General features: G+C 51.1%; 1 protein-coding gene across 3 annotated transcripts in view; it reads left to right on the forward strand.

Annotated features, from left to right (window-relative positions):
* The window catches only part of Smad7 (SMAD family member 7), a 28,342-nt gene extending 11,947 nt beyond the window's left edge, over window positions 1–16,395 (forward strand). For 2 of the 3 annotated variants that reach the window (XM_006254959.5, XM_039097138.2), the window contains one exon: window positions 14,258–16,395. In XM_006254959.5, the coding sequence (XP_006255021.1) occupies window positions 14,258–14,796 (539 nt within the window). In that variant the 3' untranslated portion in view covers window positions 14,797–16,395. The remainder of the gene's footprint in view (window positions 1–14,257) is intronic. The other variant, NM_030858.2, reaches the window with a different exon arrangement.
* The last annotated feature ends 1,876 nt before the right edge of the window (window positions 16,396–18,271 follow it).

The raw sequence follows: 18,271 nt of genomic DNA on the forward strand, positions 1-18,271 counted from the left end.
TCAGGGAGACCCACCTTGGCAAGAGCGGTCATGGCTGGAAAACTCTAGAACTCATGGAGGAAGCAAGGACATTAGAACTCATGGAGGAAGCGAGGACATCCGCCTCAGCCCTCCGCCTGGGAAGAATTGCTCTCAGCTCAGCATCTTTGAAGCCACCAAGTTGAGGAAAGGAGGAATTCCTACTGACAGGGTGGGGGTGGGGTTGAGGGATGGGCACTGGGGACTTGGAGCATGCAGGATTCTTGGGAGCATTGAAGAAACCCCAGCTCTTGTCTATGCAGTCGTGTTTATGTGGAGGGGCAGGGGATTGTGAAGGGCTAGTTCCTCTGCTTGAGGTCTTAGCTTCTGGTGTCCAGGTTTGGGGTGGACAGGCTTTGAGTCAGTACCAAGTCAACTACAAGGACAGGTCTGTCTCCTCTTTGCTCCCTGCTGGCATTTGCCATAGTGTCTTGAGGAGAGCCTTCAAAATGCATATACAGGGGTTGGGGATTTAGCTCAGTGGTAGAGCGCTTGCTAAGGCCCTGGGTTCGGTCCCCAGCTCTGAAAAAAAAATGCATATACATTCTGAAACGCTGCCCCGGCTCAGTCCATGGCAACTCGGGTTCAAACCAAGCAACTCTCAGGGAAGATGGCTACATTCTGATCTAAGAAAGCCATTCAGCTAAATGTGAAGCAGTTTTTACTGTCTGGCATGAAATTGTGAGACTAAACTAGGGAGTCTGGGCCTTAGGACGTGCTATGTTTCCAGTGTCTCTTCTTCATGCCTGGGAACAGGTAACCTCTAGTTTGACTGTGATTGCCAATATACTTGGAAGTGAGGGTGGGTCGGTCACACACTGAGCTCACAGCTGATAGTAAGGACAGGCTTGGGGGTGACCACCTGTTCCCTCCAGGTCTCTATGAGAAATGACCGTCTGGAGCTCCCAGAATACAGTCTGCATCTCTTTAAACCAAATCAGCCTGATGGCTCTAGGCTAGGGCGGCTTACCTGATACACACCCACACCCTGGTGTAGACCAGTCCTGGGCAGCATGGGGCTGTTGGCTGGCCTCTTCTGTAGGGCCTGAGGTCATGGGCCCCGCCTCTGGAGAATGACTCCCTGATAAACCTCTTTTGTCCTGGAAAGAATGAGGTAGTCAGGCAGGGGTTAAATGCTGGGTGACAGCATTTAAAAATCTCTGGAGCACATTTGGGCTGCTCTGCCGGCTAGACTAGATGGCTGCTGCCTCTACATCCTGTCCCCAGGCAGAACCCAAGTCAGGCCAGCAAGGGGAGTGGGGGAGGGACCAAGAAGGCCAGCCTAGGGTGGCAGTTGGCTTTGGCTGTGGTCCTGCAAACGGCTCCCCGCACCCCACCCCAACTCCCATTTATAAAGTTAGACCTCTTAGAGCCCGCTGTAGACTGCTCAGACTTTGAGAGTTTCGAGGGCCAGCAGCAGAGAAAGGGAGACCCTGTCTGTCATAGGTTCATGACAGGGTTTGACCTCCTTTGCCTCTTTCCATATTAGCTCCATAATAATTCTTTATATGGTGTATCGTACGATAACGGCAGGGTGTTTCTCTCTTCTTCCTTAAAGTGCTTAAGGAAGGTTGACCCCTTGAGCACAGCGAGCCCCCCCCACACACACACACTGTGCTCTAACACCCCACTCCACCAAGCTAAAACCCTTCCTCTAGGTTGGTCTTTTTTTTTTTTTTTTTTTTCTTCATTGTGTGCTTTGAACTTTGAGCTGAGTGACACTTAAAATAATCCCTGCCCTTGGGAGGCAGAAACAGTCAGGTTTCTCTGAGTTTGGGGCCAGCCTGGTCTACATAGTGGATTCCAGTCCTGTCAGGGAGACATGGTGAGTCCCTATCTCAAAGAAAAAAAAAAAAAGAAAGAAAGAATTCCTTTAATATTTTAAATATATTAATTTTTAATATTTTAAAGTATTAGACAGCTAATATGACAAAATAGGATACTGTTCTTAGTGTCAAGCACCCTGTTGTACAAGCTTTTTTTTTTTTTTTTGGTGTTGTTCCTGGCTCCCCCAAAAAAGGATTCTCCAAGGCAGTCATTTGGAATGAGAATTAGAGACCGTTGTGAGCCGCCACGTGGGTGCTGGGAACTGAACCCGGATCCTTGGCCAGAGCAGCCAGTGGGATCTTAACTGCTGCTGGCTATGCTGATGGTGATATGTGGTTCTGTGACTGGACTCTGTCACGGACGGCGCACTTCACACTACGTGTGTTTCACAGCAACTTTTACAGACGTAGCTTTTAAATGTATGTGGGAGGTTTGTCCTGGCAGGGAAGAGCAGTGACTGGTGAGGAGAGAGTTCCGGCAGGGGCTGGGTCTATTGGTGAGCTGTGCTGGCTTCCGCAATCCCTGGAGATCTCTGGGACTATGGGTACATGGGTGGTCCTGGCACGGGTCTCAGAGCCTAGCTTGCTGGGAGTGAACACTGCACCTCAGTGTTGAGCTTCCTTCCTTCTTTGGTTGGTTGGTTGGTTGGTTGGTTTTCGGAGGCAGAGTTTCTCTGTGTAGGCCAGGCTGGCCTCAAACTCAGAGCTCAGCCTGCCTCTGCCTCCCAAGTGCGGGATGAGGACCACCTATAGGGCCACCATCTTCCTTAACCTTTTCCATTTCCATGCAAGTTGCAGAAACCTTCGGTAGGACATTTCTTTTAGCTTTGTTCCCCACGTCTGACCCTTTCTGTCTGGGCTAGGAGTAGGAGGGAAGTATACTTATTCTTACTTCTCCCCAGATGTCCTTGGGGGCCTGCCTAATGTGACACAGAGCTAGAGAGGTTACAGGGGTTAGCTTCCAAAGCCCACGGTACATGCTACATCTCTCCCTTGTTTCCCGGCAGGCAAGGTGCCCCTTTGTGGGAGTCTGAGAGAAGATACTGTAAGTGTAGCCACTGGGAGGTCACCATTGGCCTTAGCATCTTTCTCGATGAGGATTGAATGGCCCAGCCTCTGGCTGCCTGCCTACTGTCACACAGAGGCTTCCTCTTCGGGCTATTTTCAGAGGGGAAGATATTATTAACTGCTGAGGCACTGTCCTCAGTCGAGCGGCTAACACACCAAGAAAGCTCTCTCCCCTGATTTCGGTTACTCAACTTATACACGTTGGTAGGAGGTGGGTAAGCCCCTCCTTTGGCTCTTCTCCCCATGAATCACCTTGGGGATCCCGGCCCTTGGCCCTGATCCTGGAGCAAGCTGCCACTGTGGAAGTATTGCCTGCCTTCTCGCTCCTAAAGGAGTAGAAAACAATACTGCGTGTGTGCCAAGATGGAGACAGGTTGTAGTGAAGTTGGGAACTGGGCAGGGAGAGGGTTGATGGAGTTTAGGACAGTCATTTAAACCAGCGATAACTTGCCAGCTAACAGGAAATATCAGGACAAGACAGGAAATTGTGTCACACACCCCCCCTCTCAGAAGAACTGGGGTTGGGGGGTGTTGGTTTGTGAAAAGTAGTTCAGTAGAGGAAGCTGTCGGGCATCGCCCCTCCATCCCTGTCCTCCTTCCTCCCTTCTAGGCCCATGAGAACTTCTAGACCTCTTTTCTTTAAGAAAGAGGCTGTTTGAGAACTTTCCTTTTATTTTTATTTATTTATTTTTTTTAAAGTATTTTACCAGAAGGGTCACCTTCAGTTGAAATGTTAACTGCAGCCTTATTTCCCGGTTTACTGAAGAATCTTTTCATGACTTTTTCAGCTCCCTGCCCCAAATGGCGAGGCCAAGCAACACTTGGCTGGGAACTAATTTTGGTTTGGCTTTGGCATCCTGAACCCTGGGCCCCTCCCTGTGTCGTTAGCTCAGTTTTAACTTGCCAAAAAGAAAAAAAAATTTTTTTTTTTTTTTTTTTGTTAAGTGTAGGTAGGAATTTACTTCACTCCTTAGCTGTCTCACAGCACTCTTGTCTTTTTGGAGAGGAAGCTGGCAAGGGACGCTTTGAGCCTCCGGACTGTTATAACTCCTTCTTCTCAGTCCCCGAGGATGGGGCAGCCCATCCACGTAGCTGTTTAAGTAGGTCGTGTGGCCATCAGTGCCTCAGGAAGCCTCCTCACCCCCACCCCAAAGGAGGGTCAGATAAGGTACAGCATCCATGCATTCATCCCTAGGGATCCAAGTCCTCTCGGATACCCTTGTTCTGGTGGCTTGGGATATGAGACAGTGCTGCCCAGAGCTGGAGAGGAGACCAGAAAGAAAGAGACTGTGTGTGGCTGCCTGCTTTGCCCTCCCTCTCACCCCCCCCCCAGGTTCCCCCCCCCTAGTGTGCTTTGTTTTGTTTTTATAACACAACAAGAGCCCTGGGGTGTGTAAAAGCATTGTTGAACACTTGCTGAGGGTAACTTGTCCAAACAGAGCAGGACGTCAGAGCAGAATGCTGTGGGCAGGTGGTGTACCCACAGAGGTTGCCTGGCCGGCGCCTACCTTGGAAACACCTCTCAGCCTGTGCCAGCCACTGGTTGGGCATCCTCTCAGCCCAGAGCAGGGGAGTCTCTCCTTCCCAACTGCACAGGGTCCAAGACAAGCCTTGGCTCTTCTGGCTGTCTCTGCTGGAGAGGCCCGTTGTCCGTTCCTTCTCCCCCGGTGCGGGGGTATTTATGCTTCTTCCCTCTCCCAGGGGTGAAGCTGACTGAGCGGGGCTGTTCGTTTTGGGAGAAGCCAGTATGTCTGGCTTATTAATTTAGCAGCCGTTTCCTGAGAAGTTGTCCCGTATTAGGCCCTGGGTAGTGTGAAGGATCATGGTATAGGTCCCAGAGGATGGAGTTAGACAAAAAGCCTCCTTAAAGGCAGGGACAGCATCTTATAGAGTTGGTCCGTCCCACAGAGGCTCTGCTGGGATGGCTCTCTGGGCAGTGGGGCAGGCTCTTCTGTCATAAACCCTGCCTCTGCTTCTATGGAAAAGTGAACCACAGCAGTTGGTGGTGGTCTTCCCGTGGTCTGGCTTCAGCCCTCGCTGCTTGTTGCCTGACTCAAGGCGAGACGCCCACTCACCTTGCAGACCCTTGGTAGCCCCTGGGGCCACAGGCTGCTAGAAATAACCAGAGAGCTGGGCTTTTAGTGAGACCACTGAGGTGGGTGGTGTACGCACGATTGGGCAGCAGCCAAGGTTTTGGCAGCTAGAGGAGAGGTAGGATATTTTCAGAGCCTAAGACTGCTTCTGAGGTCTAACTCTTCTTGATTGGGTGAGGCCATGATTGACCTGAGGGTTGCTGGCACCTAGCATAGCAATCTAAGAATGCGTTTATCAAGGTTCTTCATTTCTAGACTGCTCTTGCCCTGTGGGCTCCCTGGGGGGACTACCCGAGGCTCCTGTGAGCTCTGAGGGCCCACTAATTGAATTATCCTAGTAGCTTCTCTGGTGTTCCTCCTCGCCCCCCCAGGAGGCGGGGAGAAGGCTGGGGAGCTGGTTTCCCTTGGAGCCGAAAGAGAAGGGACCTCTCTTTTTTACCTCAATTTTACCTCGTGGAGATGGGAACTTCTCTCAGCCAAAAGACACGCAGGTAACCAGGCCAGTAACTGCTGGCTGTTGGCTCCTGTGTTGGTTAATTTCTCCATAGCCTTTTTACTCTTTAATCTGGGACCTTTGCTCAGCCGACACAAACGAATACAGAGTCAATACAGGTGGTGGCAGGTTTGCCTGTCTGCATTTTGTGGGGCTGGGTGGGGAGTTGAAATCATTGTCCCCAGATCCTAGGATAAGTGAAGGCCATCTAAGCTGTTTATGAACTCTGCTGTGGTGTGGAGGGACTCTTGTCAGCCCAGTGGCAGGCTGCCTGTTAGACAGCACCGGCCCTCCCCTCATTAATCAGTAACCAAGAGGGAAAGGAAAAAAGTTCTCCCTGCACTGGGTGTGCCCACTGCTTGAAGATAGATTGGCCCCATCTCCAGTTCTGGGGGTATTTCCTGAAAGAGTCAGGAGTCTCTTTCTTCACTGCTCCCCTCTCCCGTATCTTTGCTGTTCCTACAGTGTAGGTCCTAGATAGACACTGACAGGCTTGAGAGTAAGCCATATAGGAGCCATTTTTGTTTTCTCACTTTTGAGAAAGGGCCTAGGCTTGGTCACCAAGTCCCCCTCTCACCCTTAGATCTGTGATGCTTTGACTCCTGGATTTGTGATTTGTGGGGTGGGGCAGTGCCTAGGGATTTATCGCCAGCTTTTTTATTCTAAAATAGGGTTATGGTTCTAGATACCTCTTGGCTTGCAAACTCTTCTGAGTTTTCGGGAAAATGGGGGACCCTCAGCTCAGAGTAAAGTGCCATGTGCTCACAGCACTGTTTCCATGTATTTCAGGGGAGCTTTGCTTCCTTTTAATCCACAGTTTAAAACCCTGTGTTTGAGCAGGCTCATAGCGATACATAGAAGCTTTGGAAAATGGGGATCCCTTCCCGTCCTGTGCTGGGCATTGAACCCCAGGATCGTCAGCACAGTGCAAATGCTTTACCAGTGAGCTGTCTGTTTGCTTACCCTTTTCCTTCTGTGGTAAAATACACTTATTTTAATCACTGATTTTTTTTAACTGTATATTCCACACAGAGAAAGCAGCAGGGGGTTAGGGTGGGGGACAGCTGCTAATGTACCAGCTGGATTGGAACCCCCATCATGTGAGGCCAGAAAATGTTTAGACCTGTGGAACACTCTACAGAAGGGCAGCTATGCACGGTGGACTGCAGATCCCTGTGGTACTACTCTGGTTTATAAGAGGTCTCTCCGGAGCCTTGCATTCCCATGGCCTCCCACACTGGAGGGGAGGGGTTGGGGGTTAGGTCGAGGCTCAGGTCTAGGAGGTCCTGGGTGCTTTGGGGGTAAAAGGGTTGAGATGGCTGAGCAGTGAGTGTGTCCAAGCTGGGGAGATTAGATTACAGAGGCAGACAGAAGTAATGATTAACTTTTCCAGTCTGCACACTGTCTCCAGGCTGTCTCTCTGTTGTCCCCCCCCCACCCCCTAAGTACAGTGCAGCCCTGGCCCTGGCCAGCCCTGGTCCTGGGTTGTAAAGAAAAGAGGAATGAGGGCTGGGACGGAACAGGGGAGGGAGGGAGCAGTGAGGGAGCTTGCTGGAGAGGGAGGCCTTTCTTCATCAGCTCCTGCACTGGAATTTATTGGCTGGAATGCCGTAAATATTCAAAATGCTTTCCCGTCCAAGAGTTTTCATAATTGTTGTGGAACAAGGGGAGCCCAGGAAGGAGAGGGATGGATGCAAAGGTTGCTTGTTGCTCCCGATTTTTTCCTGTCATCTAAAAGTTTTCTAACCCTTTAGAAAGAACTGAGCGGACAGAGAGAGTTGGAGCCGAGAGTGGGCGGCTTTTGGGGGACTGGGGTCAGCGTGGCCTGGGACTTTTTTATTAAAGCGAAGTCGAGGGCAAAAGCAGGCAAGATGGTTTTGTGTTCCGTGCCTGAGGAGTTTTGCCCTCTTGGAAAACTGATTCGATTTATCCATTTATTCTAGAAGCAAGGTTTTTAAAGTTAGCACACAAAATAATGAGTTTCATGGTGGCATTTCTCGGGCCTGCATTAAGAGTCTCGTTGAACTTAGCGAACTTCTAGCATGATGCTAACACACTTACTTAAAATGCTTAGTGAAAGAAGCAGAGAGGACTCTGGTGGCTTATGGCTCTGTCTGCCAGCTTCTCGGGTGTCCGTTTGTCTGTATCCAGTGCTGGCTTTGCAGTTGAGTCCAGGTCTGGAATTTGGAGCTCTCCAGACTATCTAAACACAGTGGATGGGTGGGTGGGCGAGGAGCTGAATTGAACAGGGATGTCTTTTTTTTGCACCTACAAGTGGACTTTGTCATAGCATTGGCTATGTTTTTCTGGGGCCTGACTGGGTCCATACCAAGACATAAAAGTAGGAAAGCAGATAATACTGTGTAGATCTGGGGGCTCCAGATGTTTGGTTGCCCTAAATAAATAAATAAACAACAACACAAAGCCTCTCATAGGGGATGGTGGCTGAGCTGTTCTGGGGGGGAGGGTCATGGTGGGAGCTTGGTCATACGTCGAGGAGGGGGAGGGGAAAAGCCTTGTAGGCGAACTCAAGAGGTAATTAGGCTGGATAGACACTCACCGGCAGCCAGAGAAGCCATTTACTGTAAATATTATGAATGGAGTTGGCTGGGTTGGGAGGCCCCACCCTTCCTCTGAGCTTCTCTGAGCTTGGGCAGAGCCGGTCTCCTCAGACGGCAGCAGCAACAGCAGCCGCAGGAGCGGCAGCCGGGTACATGTTATAATTTGCATGGCTGAACACAGGGCCACAGGAAGCCGAGTCAGCCCAACTGGCGAGACAGAAAGGAGCTTTTGATTTCTGTGTCTTCCCTCTCTCGGGCCCTGCTACCCTGCATTACTTCTTCTCAATGGCTAAATGGTGCTCTAAGGAGAGAGCCCTCTGGCTAGGGGCTTCAGACTCAGGCATCATGGGTGGGGGCAGTGCCAGGGTAGCACACCTCCGAGCTAATAATCATGATTCATCATTATTTGTCTGACAGGACCGAGTTACTAATCGTCCTTCTAGACCAACAGGCTGTGTGGAAGCTTGGGTAGTCTTCAGGAGGGCAGTAGGAGAGAAACTGCTGGGTGGGTCCTGGAAATAGGGTGCCGGTAAGAGGCCTGGTTTTGTGGGGGCTCCCTTCCTTCTAAAGGAGATGAGTGAGTGACAAGAGAAAACTCCTTTGGAAATAAAAGAAACAACAAAATTGGTTTAGAGGTGAACATGGCCAAGTTTTCTTTAGGCTGTTTAGTTTATGCAAGTTAACTGTAAAACCGCCTAACTCCTTCCAGAGATTTCCTTACTTTTCTAGAAGGTAGCAGCGACACTCAGACGCGCACGTGAGGGAACTGCCCATAGTTCAGCTCACATTTGTGCTCCACGAAGTGAGGCCAGGAGGCCCATTTTGCCCAAACTGCTTTCCGATATAATTCATAGACAGATCAGAGCGATAACTCCCAGAAAGCAAGCGATGGAGTGACTCGATGGCAAGGAAGCTGTTGTACCTTCTCTCTCCTTGGCTTAAAGCAACTGGACCCTTACTCAGGTTCTCCCTGGGAGCAATAGGAGAGGACTTTCAGAATGAGGGAGTTAGTGGCCTGGGCTAGCTCACCTTTCGCTAGCCTGGGCTTGAATCCCAGCTCATTCTTTGGCTTGTGACTTGGGCCTCCTTGCTCTTGAAGGTGACGATATACCCTTCGGCCTCGGGCGGGTATCCTGGGCCTTTCGGGACATAGAAATGCCTGCTAGGTGTTAGCGCTGACCTTGAACTATCCTGCCACCTTTGTAGGTGTGGGTCAGCATTTTCTCAGTAGTTGAGAGGTTAGAGTCGAGACTTCTGGGTGTGTGTAGCATACCATGGGATGGACTATCCATGGTCATTTTTGTATTAGGGTGTCATAATAACTCCAAGGCTGGCCCAGGGAGACTCTTGTTTAGGATGAATTTAAGAATCCTGCCAGAGTTGGAATGGGCCATCATTGGGGGTGGGAGAGACCTTAGGAAGGGCTCATTTAGAGATCCAGCTGGATTAGACCCAAGGATCTGACTGAGCACCCTGGCCTTGGAGGAGATCCCAACATCCTCTGACCATTCCGACCATTCCTCCGAGTGTGGTGTGCGCGAGCGTGTGTGTGTGTGTGTGTGTGTGTGTGTGTGTGTGTGTGTGTGTGTGTGTGTGTGTGTGTGTGTGTGTGATATCTTTCTCAGTGTAGGCTGAGGCTTAGCACCCTCCGTGGTGGAGAGTTAACCCGATACATTTCAGCTTTCATAGGTTAAGTTGCCCCAAAGTCCAGAGTTCTCCCAGCTGCCTTGGGACCTTCTGGAGGTTGCATTTCTACCCCTGTTCTCTCCATTATTTGTTTGCATGGCAGGGTCAAGTCAATAAACAAGGCAGGTAACTTTGTTCGCTGTGGGGTTTGATCCTTTGCCTCATGAGGAGGAGGCCGAGTGTCTTTGTAATGATGCCGGGATCCTAGACTGGGTGTTGGGCCCTCTTCTTTTCCTCCTTTGTCCTGGAATGGCTGGAGTACACTCAGTTTCTTAATAGGGAGGAGCAGGGCCGTGGTGCTGTTAACCTTTGAGATGTCTGATGTAGAAAGGGACAACGGCTGGCGCGGCTCTTGGGTGCTGAGGACTCTTGACCTGTGGCGGGCGAGGTGCGGTACTCAATGTTTGCTCCAGGTTGCTGGCCCAGCCTTGGTGTCCACTTGTCTGCCCTTTGTTTGCCCCTGACCTTGGTGGAAAGGCCTTTGGGAGCAGCCTTGCTCCTTAGGCTCCCTTCCTGTTTGGATTGAGTGTGCAGGAGGAGCTCACGGTCTATCACACCCTCAGGTTTTGGCAGAAAAACAACCACTTTATAATCCAAGTGCCCCACAGAGGTGAGCCATCTCCCACTCCAGCCAGTGTCCTGGCAGTTGGGGACAATTAACCTTGTGAGTGCCAGTTCCAGTGACTCTGTCCATTCTGGCTTTCAGTTTTCTGTCACAAAAGGTCTAAGTCCTGTGACTCTCCACGCGCCTGCTCTGTATGTGAACCCCATTGTTGGATGCATCTGTGAATTCGGAATCCCGTCATTTGTGGGCGACCTCGTAATTTCTCTTCACACCTTGAAGTTTCGGCTACCAACTTAGCGTATGGTTATTTTCGTGAGGGGGAGCGCAAGGCAAGGGTGCGAGGTTGTCCGTGTGGAGGTCAGAGGTCAGCTGGTTCTCTCCACCATCTGAGCTTCAGGGATCAAAGTCGGGGTGTCTGGCTGGGTTGTTGGCACTTCGACCTACTGGGCCCTCTCTACAGCCCTATATACCTTTAAATGGTGAGATGGTAAATTCTGTACCTAATGTGTGGCCTTGAGTGCCACTCACCCTGTGCCATTGAGGTCCAAAGTATGAGAGGCGTTCATGAGTCTGGTCTACAAGTGTTTGCTCCTCGGTGACCAGGGTTCTCGCTGGTTTTTGCTCCCTGGTGTGGTCATCCCTGTGTAGACACTGAAATCCTCCCTCTCGGGTTTCCCCTTACTACCCCTTCCCCTTAAAGGGAAGATTTTATGCGTTAGGAAAACGCGGAGGGGGAGCGGGGCAAACACCTTAATGGAATTTTAGATCTATTCAGCATTTTTCTGGTATTGCTTAAAAAAAAAAAAAAAGTCCCCACAGCTGTAATAAAAAAAATTGTGAGCAGGCATCTGATCACTGAGATTTTTACAACGTAGTTTTTCTTCTGGATGCTTGAGGATGAATGCATGCAGTTTAAACACAGGCCCCCTGTGCAGTGTCTGGGGAGGAAAAGTTGAAAAACACCAGGAAGGTTATAGAGCCGGGAGAAACTGAGGAGCGTGAGTGGGTTTGCGTCGGGAATGTGAGTAGTGAAGCCAGAGTTGGACTTCCTGCTCTCTCCTCCTCCCTTTGCGGTGACCAAGGCGATGCTGGCCCTGTCCATGTGTCCTGGGAAACTCTCAGAGAGAAATACCTACCCTGACCTTTGTTGGAAGACTGTGGGATGTGGGCGCAGTTTGGGTAACGATGTTGGGTACTTCCCATAAGTGAGCCCAAGCAGTCATTCAGGCCAAGGGGGACCTGCGGGAGCCGCCATGGCTTGGTACTGCTCTGGGTTCTCAGAAGGTGTGATTTCTGCTTTGGGATGTGTTCACTGAGGGCTTGCTGGAGAGGAGAGTGTGTGTGTGCTCAGAAGTAGTCTGGGCAAGAGCAAGGGGGAGGTGTAGAGCTGCCCTGTGTGCGGCTGGAGACAGGGAGGAGCAAGCAGGGGTCTCCCTGTAGTGCGTTGAGGGGACACCCACACACTACCATTTATCTGGGCTGGGCCATTAACCTCAACAGAAAAGGGCTTTTTCCTGGGGATGTCTGGCGGCAAATTGCTGGGTAAGACCGTCTGTGTAGATGAAAGAGAAACCCAGGCAAGCTTCCCTGCATCACTCCCTCTCTCCCCACAGACCTCAGGCCATCCAGCCTTGCCCAGTCTGCGCTGCCCCAGAGGCTTGCCTGGCAGACAGGACCCTCACCCCTTGCTCAGGAGGCCTGGCATGGGGAGCAACTTGATCCCAGGCTCCTCCTCCCTCTTCTTCCTTCCCCCTACCCTTGCTGTGTGGTGCCAGGTTTCAGTGGGGCTGGGCCACAAGAAACAAAGCCTTGTGAGGCCCCTCTTGAGAGTCTCCCCAACCTCCTTCCCTCCCTTCAGCCGCTCCCCGAGTCTTCCTTTCCCCCACGGCCCGGTTTCTTGACCCAAGTTTGGGACACTTTGGGGAAACACTCTTGTGTCCCGAAGTGTCTTACTTCGTTGGACTAACGTGAGGGGATGTTGGTGCGGCCTTCGAGCTGAGCTCCCTCTGCAAGAAAGTTCAGAGATTGCCTGTGCTCACTTTATTAGCAGTTGATGGATACTCTGCAGGAACAAGTTAATGCCTGATGACTCACCTTCTGCTCGGAGCCCTCGTCCCTCTCTTGTTTCTCGTCCTTTCTAGAGTGTGCGGGCACAGACACTCCACCATAAACACACACTCAGACACACATGCGGTTTGTATACTGGGTGGTGTAGGTCCATGGCGGTGGGGGCAGGGGACAGCGCAGGTTTTCGATGTCGATTTTTTTTTCCCCCAGTGGCCTGGGGATTCAGAAAAGGAATCCACCACCCTGTCTTGGCATCCCCTTTGTGCGTAACTGGGCGTGGATTGGGGAGGCCAGTTAGAGGGGGTGTCTGAGGTAGGGGACAGCCACTCAGGATTTGGGTGTAGGTGGCTACCTTTGTGGGTTGTACAAGTGTTCAGACTCACTCACACGTGGGACTCCGCACCCACTGCTGCTTTGAAGAAATAAAATAAGAAAGCAAGCAGCGAGCTGACTGGTTCCCAGGTCCTAACATGCCTATAAAAGTTGGAATGGATTGATGTACCAGGCTGCCCTGGGTCACCAACAAGGCTGAGTTTTCTTGGTCCTGCCCGTGGACGGGGACAGCCCTCATCATGTTCTGAGCCCAGAAACGACAAAGGCCTCGAGGACACACATCCCCCATGCAACTCCATCTTCAGGGCCCTCCAAACTTACAGGGGTGAGAGAGAGGCAGGAGGCTTCTGAATCTGCCTTGATGTTCTCCCCTCCCCCCCAACTCCTTCCCCCTCTTGCCTTCCCCCATTTTTGTTAGCAAATACAAGACTTCCGCTCTCCACCCTGCCGCCACAAACCACAGCGTTCCTGCAGCCTGGCGGGCCGGGGAGATTTATAGGCCTCAGTCTGGGGCCGGTTTTCTCTTGGCTAGAGTGAAGGGAGGTAGTAGGCTGCCCATGCAGGGGGAGGGACTTTACTTTCTTCCACATACCCCCTCCCTAAAGTTCACAGAACTCTTGTTTAGGAAAGCCAGGCCTCCAGGCTTTTGTGGGCTTGGTGGGGGGGCTTGAGGGGACGGGTAGGTGGGTGAAATGCCACAAAGGGCAGTGTGGGCTGTGCAGGGTCAAACTGGAGGAGAAGGGAGCACGTCAGGGAGACAGACCGGCAGAGGGAGTACATCAATGATGGTCACGTTTAATTTAGACATGGCATCGTCTGTCTGGGCTGGCTGTGGTCTAGGCTGATGTCCACCTGCATGTTGTAATTTGGCATTTGGCCTTGAACTAATAACCTTTTCAAAGCCTACAGGCTGCTGCTGTCCTACAGATAGAGTTGGTTTGTGTCAGGAAGATGACTTTAAAAAAAAATAACACCTTCAGACCTCAGAGTCACCCTCATCTTTATTTGTACCAGCTGACGTTCCCTGGTGAACAAGGCATGTGAGAATCGGATGACAAGCTAGTACAGAGGCTGTGTAGGCCACCTGGCTTCACAGTCTGATTGGGTCAGCACCCAGTAGGCCAGCATCTATTATCCAAGTCTTAGGGGAGCAGGGAGTAGAGAAGCTGCCCTCCAGGTTCCATCCATGGGAAGCAACTCTTAATCTAGGCCATTTCTGAGGCCTTTGTCAGTGGTCCCAAGGTCTGTGCTTCTCGGGGACCAGCAGGTGCTGATGCTGTGGGCTCAGATAAAGAGGAGAGGGAGGATGACAGCAGTAAGCCCTGTATTTTAAAGGTGGTTTAAGGCTCTTCCCCCCATTAGCACTACAGACCCTACAGCTAGCCCAGGCTTACCTCCCCCCACCCCCTGTTTATGTTTTTAGACAGCTTATGGAGACTAAATAAGCATTGAGTTCAAATGCGTACATGTGTGCCCTTTGATTCTAGAAGGAGAAAAGAACCCTGGTCTCTGTCACCACTCACCGCGTCTGACATTTTGTCTTGTAGATTCCCAACTTCTTCTGGAGCCTGGGGATCGGTCACACTGGTGCGTGGTGGCATACTGGGAGGAGAAGACTCGAGTGGGGAGGCTCTACTGTGTCCAAGAGCCCTCCCTGGATATCTTCTATGATCTACCTCAGGGGAATGGCTTTTGCCTCGGACAGCTCAATTCGGACAACAAGAGTCAGCTGGTACAGAAAGTGAGGAGCAAGATCGGCTGTGGCATCCAGCTGACAAGGGAAGTGGATGGCGTGTGGGTTTACAACCGCAGCAGTTACCCCATCTTCATCAAGTCCGCCACACTGGACAACCCGGACTCCAGGACGCTGTTGGTGCACAAAGTGTTCCCTGGTTTCTCCATCAAGGCTTTTGACTATGAAAAGGCCTACAGCCTGCAGCGGCCCAATGACCACGAGTTCATGCAGCAGCCATGGACGGGCTTCACCGTGCAGATTAGCTTCGTGAAGGGCTGGGGCCAGTGCTACACCCGCCAGTTCATCAGCAGTTGCCCGTGCTGGCTGGAGGTCATCTTCAACAGCCGGTAGTCTCCCGGTGTGGGGAGAAGAGGACAGGACGGAGGGGTGAGCCGAGCAGGCCACCGTTCAAACTACTTGCTGCTAATCTTTCATGCAAAACTCTTTCGGTCGGTTTTGTTGTTTGCCATTCATTGTTGGTTCTGTTTTGTTTTGTTTTCCTTTTTTTTTTTCTTCCTTCTTCTTTTTCCTCCTTTCTTGTCACTCTTGTGTCCTGTGTGTCTCGTTCTTTGAGAAAATATGATGCGGATTTTTGGTTGTGTTTTTGTTTGTTTGTTTGTTTGTTTGTTGTTGTTGTTTGTGTTTTGAGGTGGTGGTGGGTGCGGTTGGCAGGACACCCCGATACAAAAACGGGAAGCAAGAGTCAGCACTGCCAAGCGTGGTGTGCGAAAGTGGGTACCACCTTCCCCTTTGGATCAGCATTTCAGTTGTCAGTGTGTGTGTGTGAGGGGGGTGTACGTGAATGACAGATGGGGGAATGGCGTGCTTTTTTTGTGTTCTTTATGGATGTCCCCAGCTGAGAGGCTTGCAGTTCCAAGCTGTGTGTCTCTCACTGTGTGTCTCTCTCATGAGCCTTTCGGACATGCTCGGTGGGGCAGAGGCTGTACCTGGGCAGACTGGCAGCAGGTGTCCCAGCAGGTGCCGAGCTCTGCTCCGCTGAAGCTCCCCCGCCCCCGCCCCCTTCCCCACAGGACACGGGCCTATCCACAGGCTTCTGAGAAGCCAGCCTGCTAGAAGGCTGAACCAGAACCAATTGTTTTCATCCCTGTCTTACTGCCTCCTGTCACCCGCTGCCATTGTCGAAGGCTGTCTTTTTTGGCCATCTGCTCCTGGATCTCTCTTGAGATGGGCTTCCCAAGGGCTGCCGGGACAGCCCCAGTCACAGTATTGCTACCCCAGTACCTTCTCAGGCCCTTCCACCGGTCCCAGCCGTGGTTTTTTCATCAGGTTTCTCCCAGATCTGGAAAGTCAGCTCAGCACCCCATCCCCCAGCCTGTGTGCTGAGCTCTGTAGACCAGCGAGGGGCATCAGGGAGGGACCTGCTCAGTGCCCACCCACCCCCCTTTCCCGCTGAGAAGGGTGTAGCCCCGTCATAACAAAGGTACCATCGTAGGCTGGCTCCCAGCCCTTCTCTCGGCTCATACACTCGTATGATACTCTGACACTGTTCTTGGCTCAATGAGCATGCTCACACTTTAATATAAGCTATTTTTCTAACTACAAAGGTTTAAAAATGAACAAGAGAGGCGTTCTCATCGGAAATTTAGCATCGTAGTGCTTTGAGAGAGGAAAGGACTCCTTAAAAGAGAAAAAAAAAGCTGAGATTTATTAAAGAAAAAAATGTATTTTATGTTATATATAAATATATTATTACTTGTAAATATAAAGACGTTTTATAAGCATCATTATTTATGTATTGTGCAATGTGTATAAACGAGAATAAAGAAAAGATGCACTTTGCTTTAATATAAACGCAAATAACATGCCAAATTAAAAAAAAAAAGATAAACACAAGATTGGTGTTTTTTTCTATGGGTGTTATCACCTAGCTGAATGTTTTTCTAAAGGAGTTTATGTTCCATTAAACAATTTTTAAAATGTATAACTGCATCCCTTGTTGTTCAGATGCTTTTTCTTTGCTCGGAGGGAGGCTGGGAGGTTTATCAGTGGAGACAAAGGTGGATGAACGGGCCAGGAAATAAAGGCTTTGGGTTTAGTTCTCAGATCCGGGAGGACCCCACGCGCCCCAGCTACCCTTTTGTCGGGTGTGGCCCAGGTTTTCTAATTGTATATTGGGAAGTGACTGGAGGGAGCCCTGTGACTGATTCGGGGAGAAAAGCCACGCTGAGAGACTGGGAAGTAGATGGGGTCAGGGACAGAAGAGCAGGTACATCCTCAAGAACCAGGATACTTGGCCCCTGCTCTTCCCACACTGTCCTAATCCATCGTCCTCAGGGGAGGGGACTGTGGCCCCAGGAAGCGTAAAGTTCAGTGTCCATAGTGATCAGAGGGGTGCAGCTTCCACCTCCTTACCCCTCCAGTAATAATGACTGAGTCCAGTCTTCCGCTCTGTCTGTTGGGACGCTCAGGACAGACAGGTTCACCCATCCTGTAGTCCAGCTCATCCTGGGGCTCTCTGTGAGGTCCCTCTTAAGAGCTCTATCTGCATACGCTGAGCTGAGACTTCCGTCCGTGTTTTAGATTTATGCCATACACATAGAGTACTAGGTGTGTGCCTGGTGCCCAAGGAGGTCAGAAGGGGATGTCAGATCCCCTGGGACTGGAGTGTGGGTGGGTGCTGGGAGTCCAACCCAGAACCTGTAAGAGCAACAAGTGCTCTAAACGGACGGACGAGCCATCTCTCCAGCTCTTTAATACTGAAAGCTTCACTGGGTGCCAGGCGTGACCCTAATTACATAGGGGCATCTTTCTCAGGACCCTGGGCAAGAATGGAGGCTTGGGGTGGGGGGCTAAGGAAATCAGTTGGCAAGTACAATTGGCTGGGCTGTAATCCTATGTGGCCAGAGTCCCATAATTCACTACCACCAGCCTGCTCTGGATTTGGGAGGCACAGACTTGAGTTCTAGAAGGAGTCTGGATTTGGATATGTAGTGTGAGTTCTGGTGGGGTGGCTGGCCGGTTAGGGAGGCTGTCAGAGCACTTAGCGATCTGGCGTTAGTAGACGACTGTTCCAGCCTCCCTTGAGGGTCTGTCTGGCTCTGAGGAGGGGGGTGGGGAGAGCAGAGTTGTGTTAGCTTTAGTGTAGCCTGAAAGTAACAACTTGGTTGGGCTCTGACCTTTTTTCAGTGTCCTGAGGACTGCCCAGACGGTCTCTATGATCAGCCTCCCTGTAGGTACACGCCATCACCCCCGTTGCTGGTCAGGCCATTTCTTAAGGTTCCTCCACAGGAAGGTTTAGGTCTGGTTTCATCACTCAGCTGTCTAATCTGGGTAGAGCAGGGCTAAGGTGAGCAAGGCAGGTGCACGCATTTTCTTAAGTAAATTCTGGTTTGAGAGGACAGACGCCATTTGACCTCTAAGCCTGGTTCCCAGTATTTGCGCTGTTCGTTTACACCGAGGATTCTCCTAAGATCATGCCATACGGCAGCGGATGCTGGTGGATCTCCCCAAAACAGAGTCTTCAGAAGGTAAATGATCTGCCTCAGACCACCCAACCCTACACGGCTCCTGATGCACACCCAGATGACACAGTCCAGAGTGACAGGAATCTCTGTTGGTCTGTGTATTCCCAACGGTTCAAAGAAAGTGGGCTCAAGCTTGCCGCCACTCCAGGTGTGTCGAGGGCAAGCAGGGTGCCTAGGACAGGGCACGCAAAAGATGGCTCACAGTTACAGCCTTGGGAATCGGGCACAGGTGGGTTGGAGCGCTCACTTGGGTGACCCCCCTCCCCCATTATGAAACATAAACAGACCTTCTGCCTGCCCTGTGGGGCTGCAATGGAGATTATTGAGAAAATACATCCAAA

The sequence above is a fragment of the Rattus norvegicus genome, chromosome 18, assembly GCF_036323735.1.
Source record: "Rattus norvegicus strain BN/NHsdMcwi chromosome 18, GRCr8, whole genome shotgun sequence".
Classification (NCBI taxonomy): Eukaryota; Metazoa; Chordata; class Mammalia; order Rodentia; family Muridae; genus Rattus; species Rattus norvegicus.